Here is an 18,285-nt window from a genome sequence, read left to right on the forward strand (position 1 = left end):
CGGGAACAAAGGCGCGGGGCGGGGCAGGCGCGCCCCAGGGACCCAGGGGAGGAAGGAGGGAGCAGCCCACCTGCCCACTGAGGTTCCTGGAGGAGGAGGCCCCGGGGCTGCGGGGAAGCGGGTGCAGGAAGACCCTGGGTTCCTGGTCTACTGAAGGCCCTCTGGAGCCGTCTCCAGCCCTGAGAGCGGTGGGCCTGGGAGGGGTGCAGTGCTATCGGCACTTGGAACTGGGGGGCTTCAAGGGCTGCCAGAACCCCTGAAAGTGCCCCTGCCTCGGACTGGCAGCCCGCAGCTTTCATTCGCTCACTCCACACGGACCTCAGCCTCTGCCCAGCCAAGGGCACTCCGAACCTGAAGGCTGAAGGAACGAAGAACCTTCCAGGCAGCCTTGGGATGCCCACGTCTCTTCCCCGCAGCCTCCACAGAGGGCGGCCTCTGAGTATGGCTTGCACACCTCGGTGATGGGGAGCTCACTCCCTAAGGGGCCGACCTGGACGCCCTGGAGCAGCCCTCGGGGCTAGAAAACCTTTTCTTTCAGGGCCCACAAATGGCCTTGCTTCTGTCTGTTGGCCATGGCCTCACTCTGTTCTGGCCACAGTGGCTTTCTGCTTCTAGAACAGGGGTGGGCAAACTTTTTGACTCGAGGGCCACAATGGGTTCTTAAACTGGACCGGAGGGCCTGAACAAAAGCATGGATGGAGTGTTTGTGTGAACTAATATAAATTCAAAGTAAACATCATTACATAAAAGGGTATGGTCTTTTTTTTTTTTTTAGTTTTATTCATTTCAAACAGGCCGGATCCAGCCTGCGGGCCGTAGTTTGCCCATGGCTGTTCTAGAACATAATTAGGGCCTTGCACCAGCTGTTCTACCTGCAGGAATACTCTTCCACCCCATCTCCTGAGCCCCTCCCACTCCCCACCCCCCATCCATTCAACACCCCTAGCCAGCACCTTTTCCACGCGGCTACCCCCTTGTGTCCTTCAGGACTCAGCCCAAATGTCACCTTGTCAGAGAGAACTTCCACCTCTCCGAGTCCCTCACACCCACTAGTCACTCTTCCCCTCGATGCCCCGTTTCAGTTTCCTCAGCATCTGAAAAGTTCACTCTGACATTTTCTTGTCTGTGTGTCTATAGTCTGTCTCCCCCACTAGAATGTGTGCCCCATGGAGGCAGGGCCCTTGTCTGCATGGAGACAAGGCACTGTAACCCCAGGGCCTGACCTACAGCAGGGTGGGAGGGAGACTGGGTGGCCAGCCCATGGTCTGAGTCCCTTCGGCAGCCTGGTCCATCACCCGAAAGGCGGTCTGCTCAGCTGTTCAAGGGTAACATCTGGCACGGTGTAGGCAGAGGACCGGTGCTCCATCCCTGTCCGCCAAATAAATGAACAGACACAGGAACATTCCTCCGAAAGTCTGAGACTCCAAACAGCAGGTCCTGCCCTCCCCTGTTCTGGACTCTGCCCTGAGCTCTTGCAGATCCACGATGTGAGCATTTTCTTAAAACCTAAAACGCAGGGCCATTCCCAAGCTTCTAGTCTATTGGAACTCCCCAGACAGCTCTGATTCCCTCACCCCCTGCCCAGGCACAGACAGGATTGGAGGCCAAAATGGACTTCTTTATCCCAGCTGAAGTGAACCTCCTAGACCTGGATCCAGCCCCCAGGGCAGTATGGGTCCCAATTCTGACATCTCGACTGTTGGGATGGTGCCCAGGTTCCTGCCATCAGCAGTGGCACCAGCATGCTGTCCACAGCCTTCCTCACCAAGCCACTCATAAACACATCGAGCAGGACTCAACCAATGGCAGTCGCTCATCAACCCCCCACCCCTAGCTCACATTCCTCTGTCACCTACAAGGCTTTTCTGGGGGGGGAAAGAAACATTTATTGCTGAATCTCACAACTCTTACATATTTCTAGTCTGGAAAATTAATCAGAAAAGCAAATAAGCTTTCCCCAGCAGGGTGGATTCTCGGGGCATCCACTCGCCGCCCTTTTCTAGGTGCCCCCACACCATCTTATGTAACAAAGAGCTAATATGCTAATTAGACCAGAGGGCAGAACGACCTTCCAATGACCAGTGGGCGGGGCCGAGAGGCAACTGGAGCCGTGAGGCAGCCGGGGCTGCGAAGGCCTACTCTTGCACGAACTTTGTGCATCGGGCCTCTAGTCTCTTTAATAACAGACTCTAAAGCTTGTCCAGGACTTGTTTATGGTCTATGGACTTATTTCCTCTTAGTAAAGGTAGAAAGCACCTTCCCTGTCTCCTGCCTTTGGCACATGCTCTATTCTCTCAGAAGCAGTGTGCACAGTAGTTGTGAGCACTGCCACTTACTAGCTGTTTTTATTTAACCTCTGCACCTCGGTTTTGTCATCTGAAACATGGGGAGAACAATAGCACCAAGATTGCAGCATTGTTATGAAGAGTAAATCAATTTTTCCTGCAAAGCATTTACAACATGACATATAATAAGCACTCAAAAATTAACGATTAATAGCCCTAGGTGGTTTGGCTCAGTAGACAGAACGTTGGCCTGTGGACTGAAGGGTCCCAGGTTCGATTCTGGTCAAAGGCACATACCCGGGTTGCGGGCTCAGTTGAGGGCATCCAGGAGGCAACCAATCAATGATTCTCTTTCATCAATGATGTTTCTATCTCTCTCCCTCTCCCTTCTTCTCTGAAATCAATAAATATATATATTTTTAAATTAACAATTAATAGTCTATCATAAAAATTAGTACAGTCATGGAGTGGTGGCAGCCTCCTCTGTAAGCAACCTGGGATGCAGCCTTCCCAAGTGTGAAAGCTGAAGTTACCTCAAATGGCTGCATCCTGTCTTTTTTTTTTTAATATATTTTATTGATTTTTTACAGAGAGGAAGGGAGAGGGATAGAGAGTTAGAAACATCGATGAGAGAGAAACATCGATCAGCTGCCTCCTGCACACCCCAAACTGGGGATGTGCCCACAACCAAGGTACATGCCCTTGACCGGAATCGAACCTGGGACCCTTCAGTCCGCAGGCCAACGCTCCACCCACTGAGCCAAACCAGTCAGGGCTGCATCCTGTCTTCTGATCGCTTCCTCATCCGCAGACTCTGCTCTGCTCCTGTGATTCCAAAGAGCACCCTTGTTCTTTGGCTCAGAAAACAGAGCAGCTCCATTAGCCTCAGGCCATTTGAACAGGCAGGAGGTCTCACCCTCTATTCTTCCTTCGCTCTTTTCTTGGGCAGATGTAGCTGGCCCACCTCAGTCTCGGGCTAGCCTCCCTACTAGCCTTCCCACAGGTTCTGAGCTGCGTTCTGTTCATTTGTCTTCCATTCAGTGAGCTCCTTCTCGGGGCTAGGACCCCAGGAGACAGAGGAAAACAACGTGGAAAAGGCCCTGCCCTCATGGAGCTTACATCCCAGGAGGCCACAGGACGGTGAACAAACAGACCAATGAGATCATGTCTGCTGGTGGTGAGAGCTCTGCAGGAAAGAAGATGAGGGAGAAGCTCCTTCTGTCAGAGGGCACTTGGCACACAGTAAGCTTCGCAGGTTGCCTGAAAATGAATCCACGTCCCCTTCTGTCGGGGTGTCCTAGGGTGCTCCTAAGGCAGCCACAATGGCCTCTTTCTTTTTCCCTGCAGACATGCACAGCTGTACACTCAGAATTTCATTCCTGCGCCCTTCCCAACACTCTTGTCTCAAGCTCTAGAGCAAGCATGTCAAATTCAAAGGCTAACACGGGCCAAATAAACAAGGTTTAAGTTCATGCGGGCCACAAAAGCTTCAATTTTCATAGAAACTTAGGTTTAGCCCTAGCTGGTTTGGCTCAGTGGATAGAGCGTCAGCCTGCGGACTGAAGGGTTCGGGTTCCATTCCAGTCAAGAGCACATGCCTGGGGTTGCGGGCTCGATCCCCAGTAGGGGGCATGCAGGAGGCAGCGGATCAATGATTATCTCTCATCATTGATGTTTCTATCTCTCTCTGCCTCTCCCTTCCTCTCTGAAATCAATAAAAATATATTTAAAAAGAAATGTAGGTTTATTTCGATAGAGGCATGCTGAATACAAGGGCTGAAATAAACGAGTAATTATTAGCATAAAATAATAGAACATTTTAATAAAAATTAATATTTTTTCTTAAACATTAACTTACCAGACACTCAATAACTCTACACAAATTAATAAGCGTAACGCAAATAAACCTATTTTTCTTGTTCTCCGAAAGCGAAATATTTCCTGTTTTGCACACCAAACAAGTCAGTCCAAGACTAATGACATGACAATCAGCTGCTAAAATACTCGCTGCTAGTATTAGTGGAGAAAAATGGTGCGCCTGTACGTAAGGCACATAAGGGAAATGAATGCAACACAATTATTGTATTTAGTCATTAGCGAACATTGTAGTTTGTTATTAATAATTATGTATAACAGGAGATTGTAAAAATTAAGTTATGAAATTTTATTAAAACGTTTCTTACATACCATTATACTAGTATTGGCTGGGCTGCAAAAACATTCGTTGTGGGCCACATGCGGCCCGCGGGCCACGAGTTTGACATGCTTGCTCTAGAGGAATTTCTACCCTTTCTCTACGTTATTTTGGAGTCCGAGGCACCATTCCCTGAACATCAGGAGTTCCCGGGTGGCCTGAGTCACCTTTCCCAGAGCTCCTGTCGTGCCCACATCATCATTTAATTCTTTCTTTCTCTTGGGACAGAACTGGGCCCAGAGTACCCGTCCACCTCACTGCTTCCTGTACCGTCTGAAGTCATCAATGAGATAAGAGGGAGCAGATGCACGGCTCTTAGCTAATTAGGATTCCTGGCAGATGTCCGCTGAGGTGCAGGCATCCATCACGTCTACACTTTATTCCTGGGGCCGGTTCGGGGAGCTGCGTAAGAGCATCATCCCTGTTCTCCAGTTGGCCAGCCCACGGCGTACCCCCCAGACGACATCACTTCCGTCCCTCTTTCCTTCAACCACCCGGAGGACAGGCACCAAGGCTCCTGCTCACTTAGAATCTAGTGCAAGGAGGTGCTGATGGGGAAAGTGGGAAGAAAGGCCCAGGATCAGGTCTAGCGGGAGCCTTGGGAAGGGGTGTGGCGGCAGCAGGGCCACCCAGGATATCTCTGTTGAGACCACTAGCACCGGTCACACCTGTCCACGGTACGAATGAAGAGTGGGCAGGAGCCTGGGAGCAGGAATCTGGGCCCGGAAAAGCCCTCAGCGCCCAGCCGGTCGCCCAGACTGCGGGTCCCAGCTGGCTTCTCTAGCATGGGGGAGGAAAGAGACAGGGAAGGCAGGGCTGCCTCCACCCGGGTCAAAGCAGGGGCTGCCCTTCTCCTTCTTAAAGAGGAACCAGCCGATCTCCAGGCTTTGAGAATCTCTGCAGGCATCATTCCACTTGAGAACCATGATCTCCCTCAGAGAAGGGAGGGAAACTAGGATCCTACCCATTTTACAGAGGACAAAGCAGGAGTCGTGAGCTGCCTCAGATCATTCGGTGCCGGACAAACTCTTCACAGGACCCTGGGAGGCCTCCCCAGCACTGAGGGCAAGGGGACCCCAATGTGGGCTTATGGGCCAGTGTGGCTGCATAAGTACCACCTGTGGGGGCCAAAGAATGGGATTCCGGGCTGCGGATCACTCACCGGGAGGGAGACTCCAGGTCAGCACGGCCGAGGATGCGATGCTGCTGGGGGCTGTAGAGCCACTGGAAGGCTGTCAGCGTCCTCTCCTCAATTCGGAAACGCCCTTCCTGCACGTACCTGCAGGGCAGGAGAGAGAAGGAGGGAGGTGGGCAGGGCTCTGCAGAGCTCTCTTGGGGAACTGGCCTGGCTTGGTGGAAAAAGATAGACGTGGAGTACCTGTCCCCCACTACCCCCCCCCACCCCCCGCTCACTGCCAGAAAGACCAGTTCCCAGAGGGCCACAATGAGAATTCCCTGAAGAGGAGGCAGCTACAGAGAGCAAGTTTCAACTCCATAGATGGAACAGCTTTCTAAAAGTCAGTTGTCGGGAGTTGAAAGGAGCCCGTTGGAAGGAGTGAGTTCTCTGTCACGGGAGGTATGTAAGCAGAGTGTGGGCAGGGAATTCAAACATCAGGCAAGGGTCCATTCTCCAAGTCCCCTACAGTACTGAGACACTGGGCTTCTTGATTTCACAGCAGGAGAAGGGCTGCTCTGGAGAGGGTGTCATGAGCCAAATGCCAGGCTTAGGTCTTCCAGAACCTCAAGGGTCCCAGCCACCTTCCAGATAGGCAATCAGCCTCGGGTAAGGGCAGGGAAAGCTGGACGGGGCACGGTGAACACAAAAGGATCTCTCCCGCTCTGGCCACCCCCTCCTGGTAGAACCATGAATCCATTGATTAACTCAACATGTATTGCGTGCCTATGATGATGAACAAGAGAGACTTAATCCCTGCCCTCCTGGAGTTTACTGTTTTGTGGGAGAGAAACCATCAGGCCCCTTTATACGTTACCACTGGGAGTGGGAGAGGGAGGGGTACAACCCTTCTGCAGGGCAACCCGACAATGTCTAAGTTACAATTACCCGGTAGCCCAACGATCCCCTTTTGGAGAATGACTACATTCCAGCATGTGGACACGGTTGTCTGTGGCATTGTTTATAACAAAAGCCCAAGCTCTCATCAGTCAGGGGCTGGTTAAATAAACTATGGTGCAGCCATATTAAAAAAAATATATTTCCAATGAGGGCGTTCCCTGAGTGCTCTCATGCAAAAATCTGCAAGACACAGTCTTCAGGTAAAAAATCAGGTGCAGAAGAGCAGTATGTGTACTTTATGTTAAAAGGGGGAGGGAAGGAATGAAGTATAAATTCGTATTTGCTTATCTTTATATACAGAAACTCTGGAGCCGTGGCCGGCAAACTGTGGCTCGCAAGCCACATGCGGCTCTTTGGCCCCTTGAGTGTGGCTCTTCCTAAGCCTTAGGAGTATCCTAATTAAGTTAATAACAATGTACCTACCTATATAGTTTAAGTTTAAAAAATTTGGCTCTCAAAAGAAATTTCAATCGTAGTACTGTTGATATTTGGCTCTGTTGACTAATGAGTTTGCCGACCACTGCTCTGGAGACACAAAAGCTCATAAAAATCGTTATTATTAGCTTGGGTGGGGAGAAGGGGGAACTGGGTGAGTGGGGGCTGAGGAAGGTGACGTTTTTAACAATGTTATCTTTTCATACAAGAGAGGTTTTACCTATTACAAGTGTGTGTGTGTGTGTGTGTGTGTGTGTGTGTGATTACAAACTGTAAAGTGCTAAGAGGAAAAAAAATTGTGCAGCTGCTCGGATACTGCCCCATGGGGCCGAGGCTATTGGCTGGAGCAGGAGATTTCCCAGAAGGCGCGGCTGCTGGAGAAAAGAGTGTTTTCCTTGCTCCCAGGCCTCCCATATCAGAGCATCTGGCTCCTGCCTGTTTCCTTCACTCTCCTCCGCAGGATCTGATGGGCACTTTGGGAAGACCATCCGGGCTGCTGAGTGGGAAAGAGCAAGGCAGACGGGCTAGATGCTGTTGCGGGGGTCCGGGCGGATCGGTGGTGCCTTGTAAAGGGGATGGTGCTGGAGAGGGAGTGAAATGGGTGGGCTCTCAAGTGGGCTAAGAAGGCAGCACTGGCTGCGCTCCGGGTGATGGGTTGGACATGGGTGACAGGGAGTCGGGCGGCAAGGTTGTTCCCCAGGTCCTGGTTTGTGCAGGCACTGGCCTCGGTGCCATTCACGCTGGACAAGCACATGTTTGGGAGGGACGATCCCGACTTTAACTTTGGACATGATTCTCCTCTGGGACCTGCTTCCTGCCCCAACATGATACCCCTCCTGTAAAATCTACCTCAAAACTCGGCTCCTCCAGGAAGCCCACCCTGGTTAATCCCATCCTATTCTGACAACAAGTTTCCATGCCTTTCCCTGTCCTTGGGCTCCTTGGGACTCAGCCTTGAATGACACGCTCTTGCCATCTCTGTGGGAGCAACTAATAACACCAGTTGCCTCCAAAGAAGAGAAGTGAGCCCGGCCGGTGTGCTCAGTGGTTGAGCGTCAACCTATGCACCAGGAAGTCACCGGTTCGATTCCTGGTCAGGGCACATGCCTGGGTTATGGGCTCAATCACTGGGGGTCATGCAGGAGGCAACCTATGTTGATGTTTCTCTCTCTCATCAATGTTTCTCTCTCTCTAAAATCAATTTTTTTTAAAAAAATCTTTTTTAAGAAGAGAAGTGAGTGGCTGGGGAGCATTGTAAATGCTTTAGTGCTTTTTGAACTTGAACCATGGAAATATATTATTCTTTCAAGAAGTAACTAGTGTGTGTGTGTGTGTGTGTGTGTGTGTGTGTGTGTGAACTCTGCTGATGATGGAGTCTTAGGGCATTAGGACAAAAAACAAACACAAGAGGTCACTCATTGGTCCAACAGCTGTATTTCACACATGAGGACACGAGGCCCAGAGCAGGCACAGACTGGTCAAGGCCAATGGTGGTGACCCCTCACTCCCAGGCTGGACCCCACGAGGCGCACACAGGTCCCTAGGCTGAGAGAGGAATAGGCCCACACAGGAACCATCCCCACCCAAGTTCTCTCCTCACCCACCGCTCACCCCTGCCAACAGGGGGGGACAAACAGCCGCAGCCACAGGCACACCCCCACGTCCTTGCTGCCGCCAAGACCCAGCCACCTTCCCCTCCCCTCCCCCTCTACCCCTTCCCCCAGGGACAGGTGAAGGGACCGTCCTCCACTCTCTGCAGGCCCCCCGACCTGGATTCCACTTCCCAGCTGTACTAGTGGGTGAGTGATTTTCCACAGCGAGTCCCAGATTCCGCATCTGTCAAGTGGGAGTGGTAATGATGCCCGCTGTGAAGGGCTGTTGCAGGACTCAGTGAGATGTGAGGGCAGCTCTTTGCCACACGGTCACCTTCCCTCCCCATCGTCCTCAGCGGCCTGTCTACCGGGCCCTACACCTTCACCAATGACAGGCACACCCGCTCCCTGCACGTTCTCCTCCAAGCCCCACATCAAACCCCTTGGACCTTGTTGGTCCCATTTTACAGATGAGGAGGAAGAGGCTGGGGGAGGGAAATGAACTTGCCCAAGGTCGTTCACGCAGGAAGCAGCAGAGGCCGGCCTTCCTTGCACCTTCAGCTGGAGGCATCTGGTTTCCTCCTAACCAGCCTGCTCCACACACATCCTCTGCCCCCTCCCACCAGCCTCCACTTCCCAACACCCACGCTGCTGCCCCAGAGGGGTAGCCTCTTCCACTGCCTATCAGACATCAGGCAAACTGCTCGTCTGCTTCTTCCAACCCTGCTCCCTTCCGGCCTTTCCCATCATTACATGCCACCCACTCCCCATTTACACGTATAAACCCCCGCAACCCTGTGTTTCTAGAAGCGTGCCTGCCTTTTCTAATCTCACAGCCTCCCTCCCGCTCTGCTCTGACCTGCACTGCTCTCCCTCCATCTCTACTCCAGACCTGCCCACCCGCCCCAACTGCTCAAACCAGCCTCTGAGAACCGGTCCCCAAACACCAGCCAGAATCCAAGCCGGCTCCAAGGCTCCCAGGATGCTTTGCGTAACCTTGTTCACAGTGTTGCTCTCTGCCCGCCCGCGAGTGAGTTATTTATGAGCCTGTCTGTCTCCCCGCGAGAGTGCAAGACTGTGTCTGAGCGTCTCTGCAAGCCCTGCGACAGCCTCATGGAAAGCCGGCAACAGCGGCGTGCAGCCTTCTGGCCACCGGAGCCGGCCTGCCGCGGAGGTCACACCAGCCACGGTGATCACTGACCCTTCACACCCTGGGGAAGCTCTGATTATCTCCATTAATAAGTACAACTTCACTTAAGAAGTGTATTTGCTGAATTGGGCCACATTGAATACACGGAAAAACAGAAGAGCTCCCGTCCCCAAATATCTCCCTCGTGAACCTGCCATGTCCCTGAAATGCCGTTGGCCGTACCCTGAAGGAGATTAAATACAGCAGAGGGTCAGCCTCGTAGACCACTGATCAGCCATTCAGACTTTAGCAAAAACCAGCGTCTCCGATTCTCCTCGGGAGAGCAGGAGCATTGTCAGGAACACACTGAAGGGAAGGGGGAGAGAAGAGGAAGGGTGGGAGCTGCTCATAGAAACAGGCCCCAGGCTGTGGGGGTGGGTGACACCCCCAGAGGATGCAACCCATTACCGAGGAGAGAAGGGTCTGGCACTTCACAGGTTACACCCATGTTTTAAGTCCGCAAACACAGGGGTGGGTCAGGCAGTCACTGAAACCTGAGCCTTAAGAACAGGATGCTAAGTGGAAGAAGCCAGTCACAACAGACCATTTCTATGAAATGTCCAGAATCGGCAAATCCATGGAGACAGAAAGTAGATTAGCAGTTGCTTAAGGCTGGGGGAGTGGGGGGTGAGAGGCAATGGAGAAGGACTGCTAAAGATTACAGGGTTTCTTTTGAGGGTGAAGAAAATGTCCTAAAATTGATTATGGTGATGGTTGCACAATTTTTTTTTGATAGTTGCACAATTCGGTGAATATACTAAAAACCCCTTAATTTTACACTTTAAATGGGTGAGTTGCGTGGTATGTGAATTCTATTTCAATAAATCTGTGATAAAAATATATATATACTATCCCTAACCAGTTTGGCTCAGTGGATAGAGCATCGGCCTGCGGACTGAAAGGTCCCAGGTTCGATTCCGGTCAAGGGCATGTACCTTGGTTGCGGGCACATCCCCAGTAGGAGGTGTGCAGGAGGCAGCTGATCGATGTTTCTCTCTCATCGATGTTTCTAACTCTCTATCCCTCTCCCTTCCTCTCTGTAAAAAATCTATCAACAAAAAATATATATTTAAAATAAATAAATATCCATGAGTGTGTACTGACATCAATGGTTGAAAAGTAAATGAAGAGGAGGAAAGAGACAGGCTTCTCACGCAGAAGAATTCCAAGCCATGTATGTAAATGCCCCGCCCTTGACGAGGCAGCTCACAAGTCCACTCCACTGAAATGTGGGTTCACATAGCGACTCCCTCCCAAAGGGTACGCTCAGGAAATGGGGTTGGGGTGGAGAGGCCTGACAAACACTCCCTCAGCGAGGCGGCCAAGGTCAACAGTAACAGTGACAAATCATGTGGCTAGTGTGTCCCCTTCCTATGATGTGAGGCCTGCCCCTGTGGTCCTCCTCCCCAAAACGCATAACCCCAGTCTAACTATGAGAAAGCATTCCAGGCGAGGGACCAGTACTCCTCAAAATCGTCAAGGCCAGCAAACACTAGGGAAGCCAAGAGGAACCTCAGGAGGTGTGACAACTAAGCGTCATGTGGTATCGGATGGGACCCTAGAACAAAACAAAAAGATATTGGGGGGACACTAAGGAAATCTGAATAACCTGTGGACTGTAGCTAATAATAATAATATGTCAATATTGGTTCATTAATGTAACAAATGTACCATACTCATGTAAGATGCTAATCAGGGGGACACAGGGGTGGCGTATAGGGGAATTCTCTGTACTATCATCTCACTTTTTCTGTAAATCTAAAACTGCTCTGAAATATGAAATTTACTACAAAATAAAAAAGACTAATTCCCATGATAAACAAAGAGCTTTTACAAAGCTATATGAAAAAATACATAATGCGTAAACCAATAGGGAAAAGGGGGGCAAAGGAAATTAATAAGTAGTTTACAACAATAGAAACACAAATGACCAATAAACATTTAAAAATGCAACTTTTGCCGTGGCTGGGTGGCTCAGTTGGTTAGAGCATCGTCCCAGTACACCAAGGTTGTGGGTTCAGTCCCTGGTCAGGGCACATACAGGAAGCAACCATGAATGCATAAATAAACAAAACAACAAAATGGATCTTTCTCTCCCTTTCTCTTTCTCTAAAATCAATTAGTAAATAAAAAAGCAATTTTTCTGCCCTAGCTGGTTTGGTTCAGAGGATAGAACATCGGCCTGTGGAAGGAAGCGTCCTGGGTTTAATTCTGGTCAAGGGCACATGCCCGGGTTGTGGGCTTGATCCCCAGTAGGGGGCGTGCAGGAGGCAGCCTATCAATGATTCTCTCTCTCCCTCTCCCTTCCTCTGGGAAATCAATTTAAAAAATATTTTTAAGTAAAAATAATGAAAATTAAAATAATAATGAGAGACCATTTTTCACTGATGAGATTGACTAAGATTTTAAAATCTGTTCATTCCCAGTGTAAGCAAAACTGTGGGGAAAGTGGCACCTCACACATCCCTGGAGGTGGTAGAAAATGGTTCCGTTTCTTTGGAGGTCAGGGTGGCAGCATCTTTTACAATGTGCTCATGCTTTCACTCTGCCATTTCACTTTGAAGACCATATCCGACCATCATCTCTGCATACGTTTGCATGGAACGGCTTCAGAGATGTTCACTGCAGCCCTGTTCATAACCTCGAAATATTCAAAATACCAATAAGGTCATCATAGAGGCTGAGTGAAGAAGTTGTGGTCCAACCTACAATGGAACACTCTGCAGCCAGTTAAAAGAACGCTGGCAGAGCACTCTGTACTGCTCTCTAACCACTCACACAGCCTTGGCCTCTACTCTCTGTCACTCCCTCTCCCAGACTCTAAGGCCCACCATCAGAAATTGGGCAGGGCTCAGCACAGGCCTTAGATATGGTAGGAATGCTGAAAAGATATTTAATATCTTGAACTAATGGACCCATAAAGTTCTAATTTAATTTTTGGTACTTTATGGTTTGGAGAAGGAAAGTCCGAAGGAAGAAGGCTATTCTGGAAGGGCAAGTGGACATGAGTTGCTGTTTGTTTGGTTTTGGGTAGTTTTTTAAAAATATATTTTTATTGATTTCAGAGAGGAAGGGAGAGGCAAGAGAAATAAAAACATCAATGGTGAGAGAGAATCACTGACAGCTGCCTCCCGCATGGCCCCTACTGGGGATCAAGCCCACAACCCAGGCATGTGCTGACAGGGAATCAAACCGTGACCTCCTGGTTCATAGGTCGATGCTCAACCACTGAGCCACACCAGCTGGGAAGTTTGTGTGGGTTTTTTAGTAAGTCCATCAATACAGTTGAGTATTTTCACTGCCCTAAAAATCCTCTGTGCTCTATTCATCTCCCCTCTCACCATACACACACACACACACACACACACACACACACACACACACACCTGAACTTTAAACCTTTTTAGTTTTACCTTTCCAAGAATGTCATATAGCTGGAATCATACAGTATGTAGCTTTTCCAGATTGGCTTTGCTCACTTAGTGATATGCATTTAAGTTCCTCCATGTCTTTTCACAGCTTGATAGCTCATTTCTTTTTAGTGCTGAATAGTGTTCCATTGTTTGTATGTGCTAATCTGTTTGTCCATTCACCTACTGAAGGATGCCTTGGTTGTTTTATAATTATAATTTAACAACTATAAATAAAGCTTCGATTAACATGCATGTGCAGGTTTTTGTGTGGATATAAGTTTTCAACTCCTTTGGGTACATACTGAGGAGTGTAATTGCTGGATCGTATGGAAGAGTATGTTTAGTTTTGTAAGAAACCACCAACCTGTCTCCCAAAGTGACAGTGCCATTGTTACTCACACCAACGATCTTTGAGAGTTCCTGCTGCTCCTCATCCTCGCCATCACTTGGTGTCATCAGTGTTCCAGAATTTGGCCATTCTGGCAGGTGTGGAGTGGTATCCCACTGTTGTTTAAAACCACTACTTTTTTTTAACCACTACTTTTTTAAAAAGACCCCCATTCTCCCACAAATTCAAACATGGTAATTGGTTACCACACTTAGACCTTAGGCAAAGGTTCTGCCTTGGGTTTTCACTTTTAAAAAGCATGTGAGCCCTGGCCAGTGTGGCTCAGTTGGTTGAGCATCCTCCCATGAGCCAAAAGGTCGCCAGTTCGATTCCCATTCAGGGCACATGCCAGAGTTGCAGGCTCGATCCCCAGTACCGGGCGTGCAAGAGGCAGCTAATCAATGTTTCTTTCTCACGGATGTTTCTCTCTGTCCTCCCTTCCTCTCTCTCTAAAATCAATTTAAAAAAAAAAAAACATTTTAAAAGCATGTGAAGCATTTTGTTTTATGAGAAAACCACTAAAGTCTTGCCCCATATTTGTGGTTATTTAGATGTGCCTATGCTCTTATGTACTGTGAATATATAACAAGGTTAGCCAATCTGAACAGCTAAAAAATACCAAGGAGCTTAACAGCTATGCATATACATTCATTTCCTGTGGCACTAGTATGCCCTATAACAATAGTTTAGGGTGAGAACCTGGCCATCTTTTTTCTAATTAATCATTTGAAACCTCCCTCACCTTCAAAGTCTAAAGCTTAATATCTTGCTTTTGAATTTTCCAAAGCCCCAGAACCTTACTTTAGTCTTGCTTCTGAAATGTGTACCAGATCCAAAGAAAACTGCACCTTCTATTGCTCTTGCCTTTCTGCACCACTAGGTGGCACTGTTGAACACCAGTCTTGCACAGCCCCCTACCAGTGGTGGGCAAACTCATTAGTCAACAGAGCCAAATATCAACAGTACAACGATTGAAATTTCTTTTGAGAGCCAAATTTTTTAAACTTAAACTATATAGGTAGGTACATTGTTATTAACTTAATTAGGGTACTCCTAAGGCTTAGGAAGAGCCACACTCAAGGGGCCAAAGAGCTGCATGTGGCTCGCGAGCCGCAGTTTGCCGACCACTAGACTCCTAAACTGCTGTAGGGGGAAGTCCTTGCTCTTTGTGTCTGCTGTTTCTGCCTGATGTCCCACATTAGGGCTCCAAAGTTGGCTCCCTTGCTTCATGTTCAGACATTATTCTCTCAGATGAGATCCTGAGCAGCATCCACCAGCTTTCAGGTGTTGAGCTTGAATCATTTACCATTTACACTCCCATGTTTTTCTTGGTAAGCATTATAGACTGACTGATGCTTGTGTCCTTGTCCCTGCCCTCCCCCAATTCATATGTTGAAGCCCTAAATCCCCCACCCCGCATCTGACTGTATTTGGAAATAGGCCATTTTTAGAACAAACTAAGGTTAAGTAGTTCCCTGACCCAACAAGATTAGTGTCCTTATAAAAAGAGACACCAGAGCCCTAGCCAGTTTGGCTCAGTGGATAGAGCATCAGCCTGCAAACTGAAAGGTCCCAGGTTTGATTCTGGTCAAGGGCACATGCCTGGGTTGTGGGCTTGATCCCCAGTGGGAGACTTGCAGGAGGCAGCCAATCCATGATTCTCTCTCATCATGGATATTTCTATCTCACTCTTCCTTCCTCTCTGAAATCAATAATAAAAATATTAAAGAGAGAGAGAAAGAGAGAGAGAGAGAGAGAGAGAGAGAGAGAGAGAGACCAGAGAGCTTGTGTGCTCTCTCCCCATCATGTGAGGACACATGGGAAGGCAGCTCTCTGCAAGCCAGGAAGAGAGGCCTCACCAGAACCCGAGCATGCTGGCATCCTGATCTTAGACTTCGAGCCTCCAGAACGATGAGAAGATAAATTTCTGTTGTTTAAACCAACCAGCCTGCAGTATTTATTTAAATTTTCTTATAAGAGTGCTTCTTACATTTAACATATTAACATTTAACCTGCTATGTGGGAATATTGTTACCTAGCTTCTAGTTTACCTTTTAACTTCATTGCAGGTTTGCAGGACTTGTTTTTCTTGCCCAACAATTCACCATGTCACCCTCTCTCCCACTCAGAAGTTCTGTGGTTTGGACGGAGCTGACCGCAGCCCCAGCTCCATGGGTGGACACATGACCCAGCCTGGCCAATCTGAGCAGTCCATCAGACCACAGTGGTTGCCTCGGGGATACCCATGTGACCCAAGTCATGCCAGTGAGATGACATCCTGAGACTTGGGCTGGAACCACTGAAAAGGAAGAGCTCTCTTTCCATGGTGGTCACTAACCTGGGGGCTGCCTGCAGCTGACAGCCACCTGACCTCCACACAGGAATAAAAGTGGAACAGAGGGCCCTAGCCGGTTTTGCTCAGTGGGTAGAGCATCGGCCTTCGGACTGAAGGGTCCCGGGTTCAATTCCGGCCAAGGGCACATGCCTGGGTTGCGGGCTCGATCCCCAGTGTGGGCGTGCAGGAGGCAGCCAATCAATGATTCTCTTTCATCATTGATATTTCTATCTCTCCCTCTCCCTTCCTCTTTGAAGTCAATAAAAAATATATTTAAAAAGTGGAACAGAGGGACAGAGGGACAAAGAGAGTAGAGTATTATTTGGTGCTATTTTTGAGCACCTGAATGCAGTTGTGCCTGAAACATGAAGAGTTCCTGGAGTTTTCAGTTCTGTGAGCCAATAATTTCCCTTTTTCTCTTAAGCCAGTTTGAGTTGAGCAAACTGACTCAACCTGAAATCCTGGAACCAGGGGCCAAGGCTGACCACGTTGGGAGCATGCCTTGGGGTTCAGAGGGCTTCTTGCCCTTAAGGATGCTCCCTGCCAGGCTGCCTCACCACTCAAGCCACTTCTTTCAGGACCTTCTCAAAGCAACAGGCTTTAATCTGGGGAGGGGGAGGTGACCCAAAACCTAATTAGATGCACTAACAATGATTCGTGCATCACCAGGCAGAGAGAGTTAGAGCAGAAATCCAAGCCCTGTCCCTTTAAAACTCTTCCTGTTTCTTCCATGAAGTGAGGGAAGGAGTGAAACTAAGCAAATTTAGTTTAATCTGGGAAGTCCTGGGGTCCTGGGGCGATGCTTCCTTTTTAGGGAGAGGACACTGAGTAACTGCCAGTTCTTCAAACAGATTAACTCTGCCTTGGTCTGATTTATGCATGTTGGGCTTCATTTGAAGAGTGGTTCCACTGCTAAATGATAATTTTGAATATCTGGACTTTGATTCTTGGAATCCCCCCAGGATGGGGATGGGTGAGCAGGCTGCAAACCCAGTGACTCCTCCTGCTCTGACATGCTGGGATTTTCTAACAATGTGAACTTGGATGCGTGGCCAGACTGGAAGCAAATCAGAGGATCAGTTAAGCAAGACCTGGGTTCAAACCCTGATTCTGCTACTTGCTTGCTGGGTGACCCTGGCTAACCACTTTCCTTCTCTGCGCCTCAGTTTTCTTATCTGTAAAATGGGGGTGCTAATACCTTCCTCTGAGTTTCACAGTGAAGAGTAACTAAGTCATTGCCTGGATCCTATTGGTGGAGCCGGCAGGAAGCGCTCAGGAAGCCCAGGTTGCTGCTATTGGTGATAACATTGTTGTTGCTCTTTGTATTCACACTACAGAATGTGACTGGTGAGGGGTGTCTGGTGTGCTCCTTCAGAGATGTCTCCCGGCCCGGGTGTGGGTGGGATGATGTGGGGTGGGGAGAGGTCCCAGCCAGACATTCTCCTTTGAGAATGCGGTGGGCTGAGCAGCCTAAACCGCAGTCTAAGCCCGCCAAGCAGGGGGCAGGTCCCTGGCTGAAGCAGCCCTCAACCTCCGGACGCCAGGGACATGGGCCCAACCCAGGTGACCGGGCTGTGATGCGTCTGAAAGCCTCTCAGCTGCAGTCCCGTAACCTGACACCCGCAGGCCTGATTTCCCCGCCGGGCGGGACCGCGGTGGGGGTCGGGGCAGCCACTCCCCGCCATGGGACCTCTCCCCTCGCCTCCCAATCCCCCTTCTCTAAGCCTCCGGCCCCCAAAGGGCCCACCCCCAGGGTCCCAGTTTAGGTGGACGAGGACATCTCCTTAAACAGGGGAGCTGAGGGCTGTGGTTGTGCCTACTCCGGGGCCCAAGTCCTTGGCCCGACCCCGAGCAGCAGAAGGAATGCAGGTAGGCGGGGGACCCCCATTGCAAAAATAGAAAAGCGAAGTGGGGGAAAGAAAAGGGAAGGAAGGGAAGGAAGCCCTGACGAGGAGCCTGTGGAAGGGGGACCCGGGACCCGCTAAACTTTAGAGGTTCTCAACCTGTGGGTCGCGACCCCTTTGGGGGTCGAACGACCCTTTCACAGGGGTCGCCTAAGACCATCGGAAAACACATATATAATTACATATTGTTTTGTGATTAATCACTATGCTTTAATTATGTTCAATTTGAAACGATGAAATTGGGGGTCACCACAACATGAGGAACTGCACTAAAGGGTCGCGGCGTTAGGAAGGTTGAGAACCACTGCAGCCTGACGTCAGGGACCTGGTCCTGGGTCCCAGGGCCTAACTACCTGGAGAGCCGCAAAGAGCGCGCGCGGGGACGCGGGGACGCGGGATGCTTGTGAGCAGGCAGCCAGCGCCTCTCCTTGCCACCGGCCCGAAGCCTCGGCTCCAGAAGAAACTTTGCGCCTGTG

General features: G+C 49.6%; 1 protein-coding gene across 3 annotated transcripts in view; it reads right to left on the bottom strand.

The window, feature by feature from the left end:
• RAP1GAP2 (RAP1 GTPase activating protein 2) overlaps positions 1–18,285 on the bottom strand; it is a 234,108-nt gene that overhangs the window by 212,600 nt on the left and 3,223 nt on the right. For all 3 annotated transcript variants that reach the window (XR_001359646.1, XM_014529236.1, XM_014529230.1), the window contains exon 2: positions 5,642–5,758. Coding sequence is in view for 2 of the 3 variants with exons in the window: in XM_014529236.1 (XP_014384722.1) it covers positions 5,642–5,758 (117 nt within the window). In the remaining variant the exon portion in view is untranslated. The remainder of the gene's footprint in view (positions 1–5,641; positions 5,759–18,285) is intronic.

Source organism: Myotis brandtii, unplaced genomic scaffold (genome assembly GCF_000412655.1).
Source record: "Myotis brandtii unplaced genomic scaffold, ASM41265v1 scaffold1167, whole genome shotgun sequence".
In the NCBI taxonomy this organism is placed as follows: domain Eukaryota; kingdom Metazoa; phylum Chordata; class Mammalia; order Chiroptera; family Vespertilionidae; genus Myotis; species Myotis brandtii.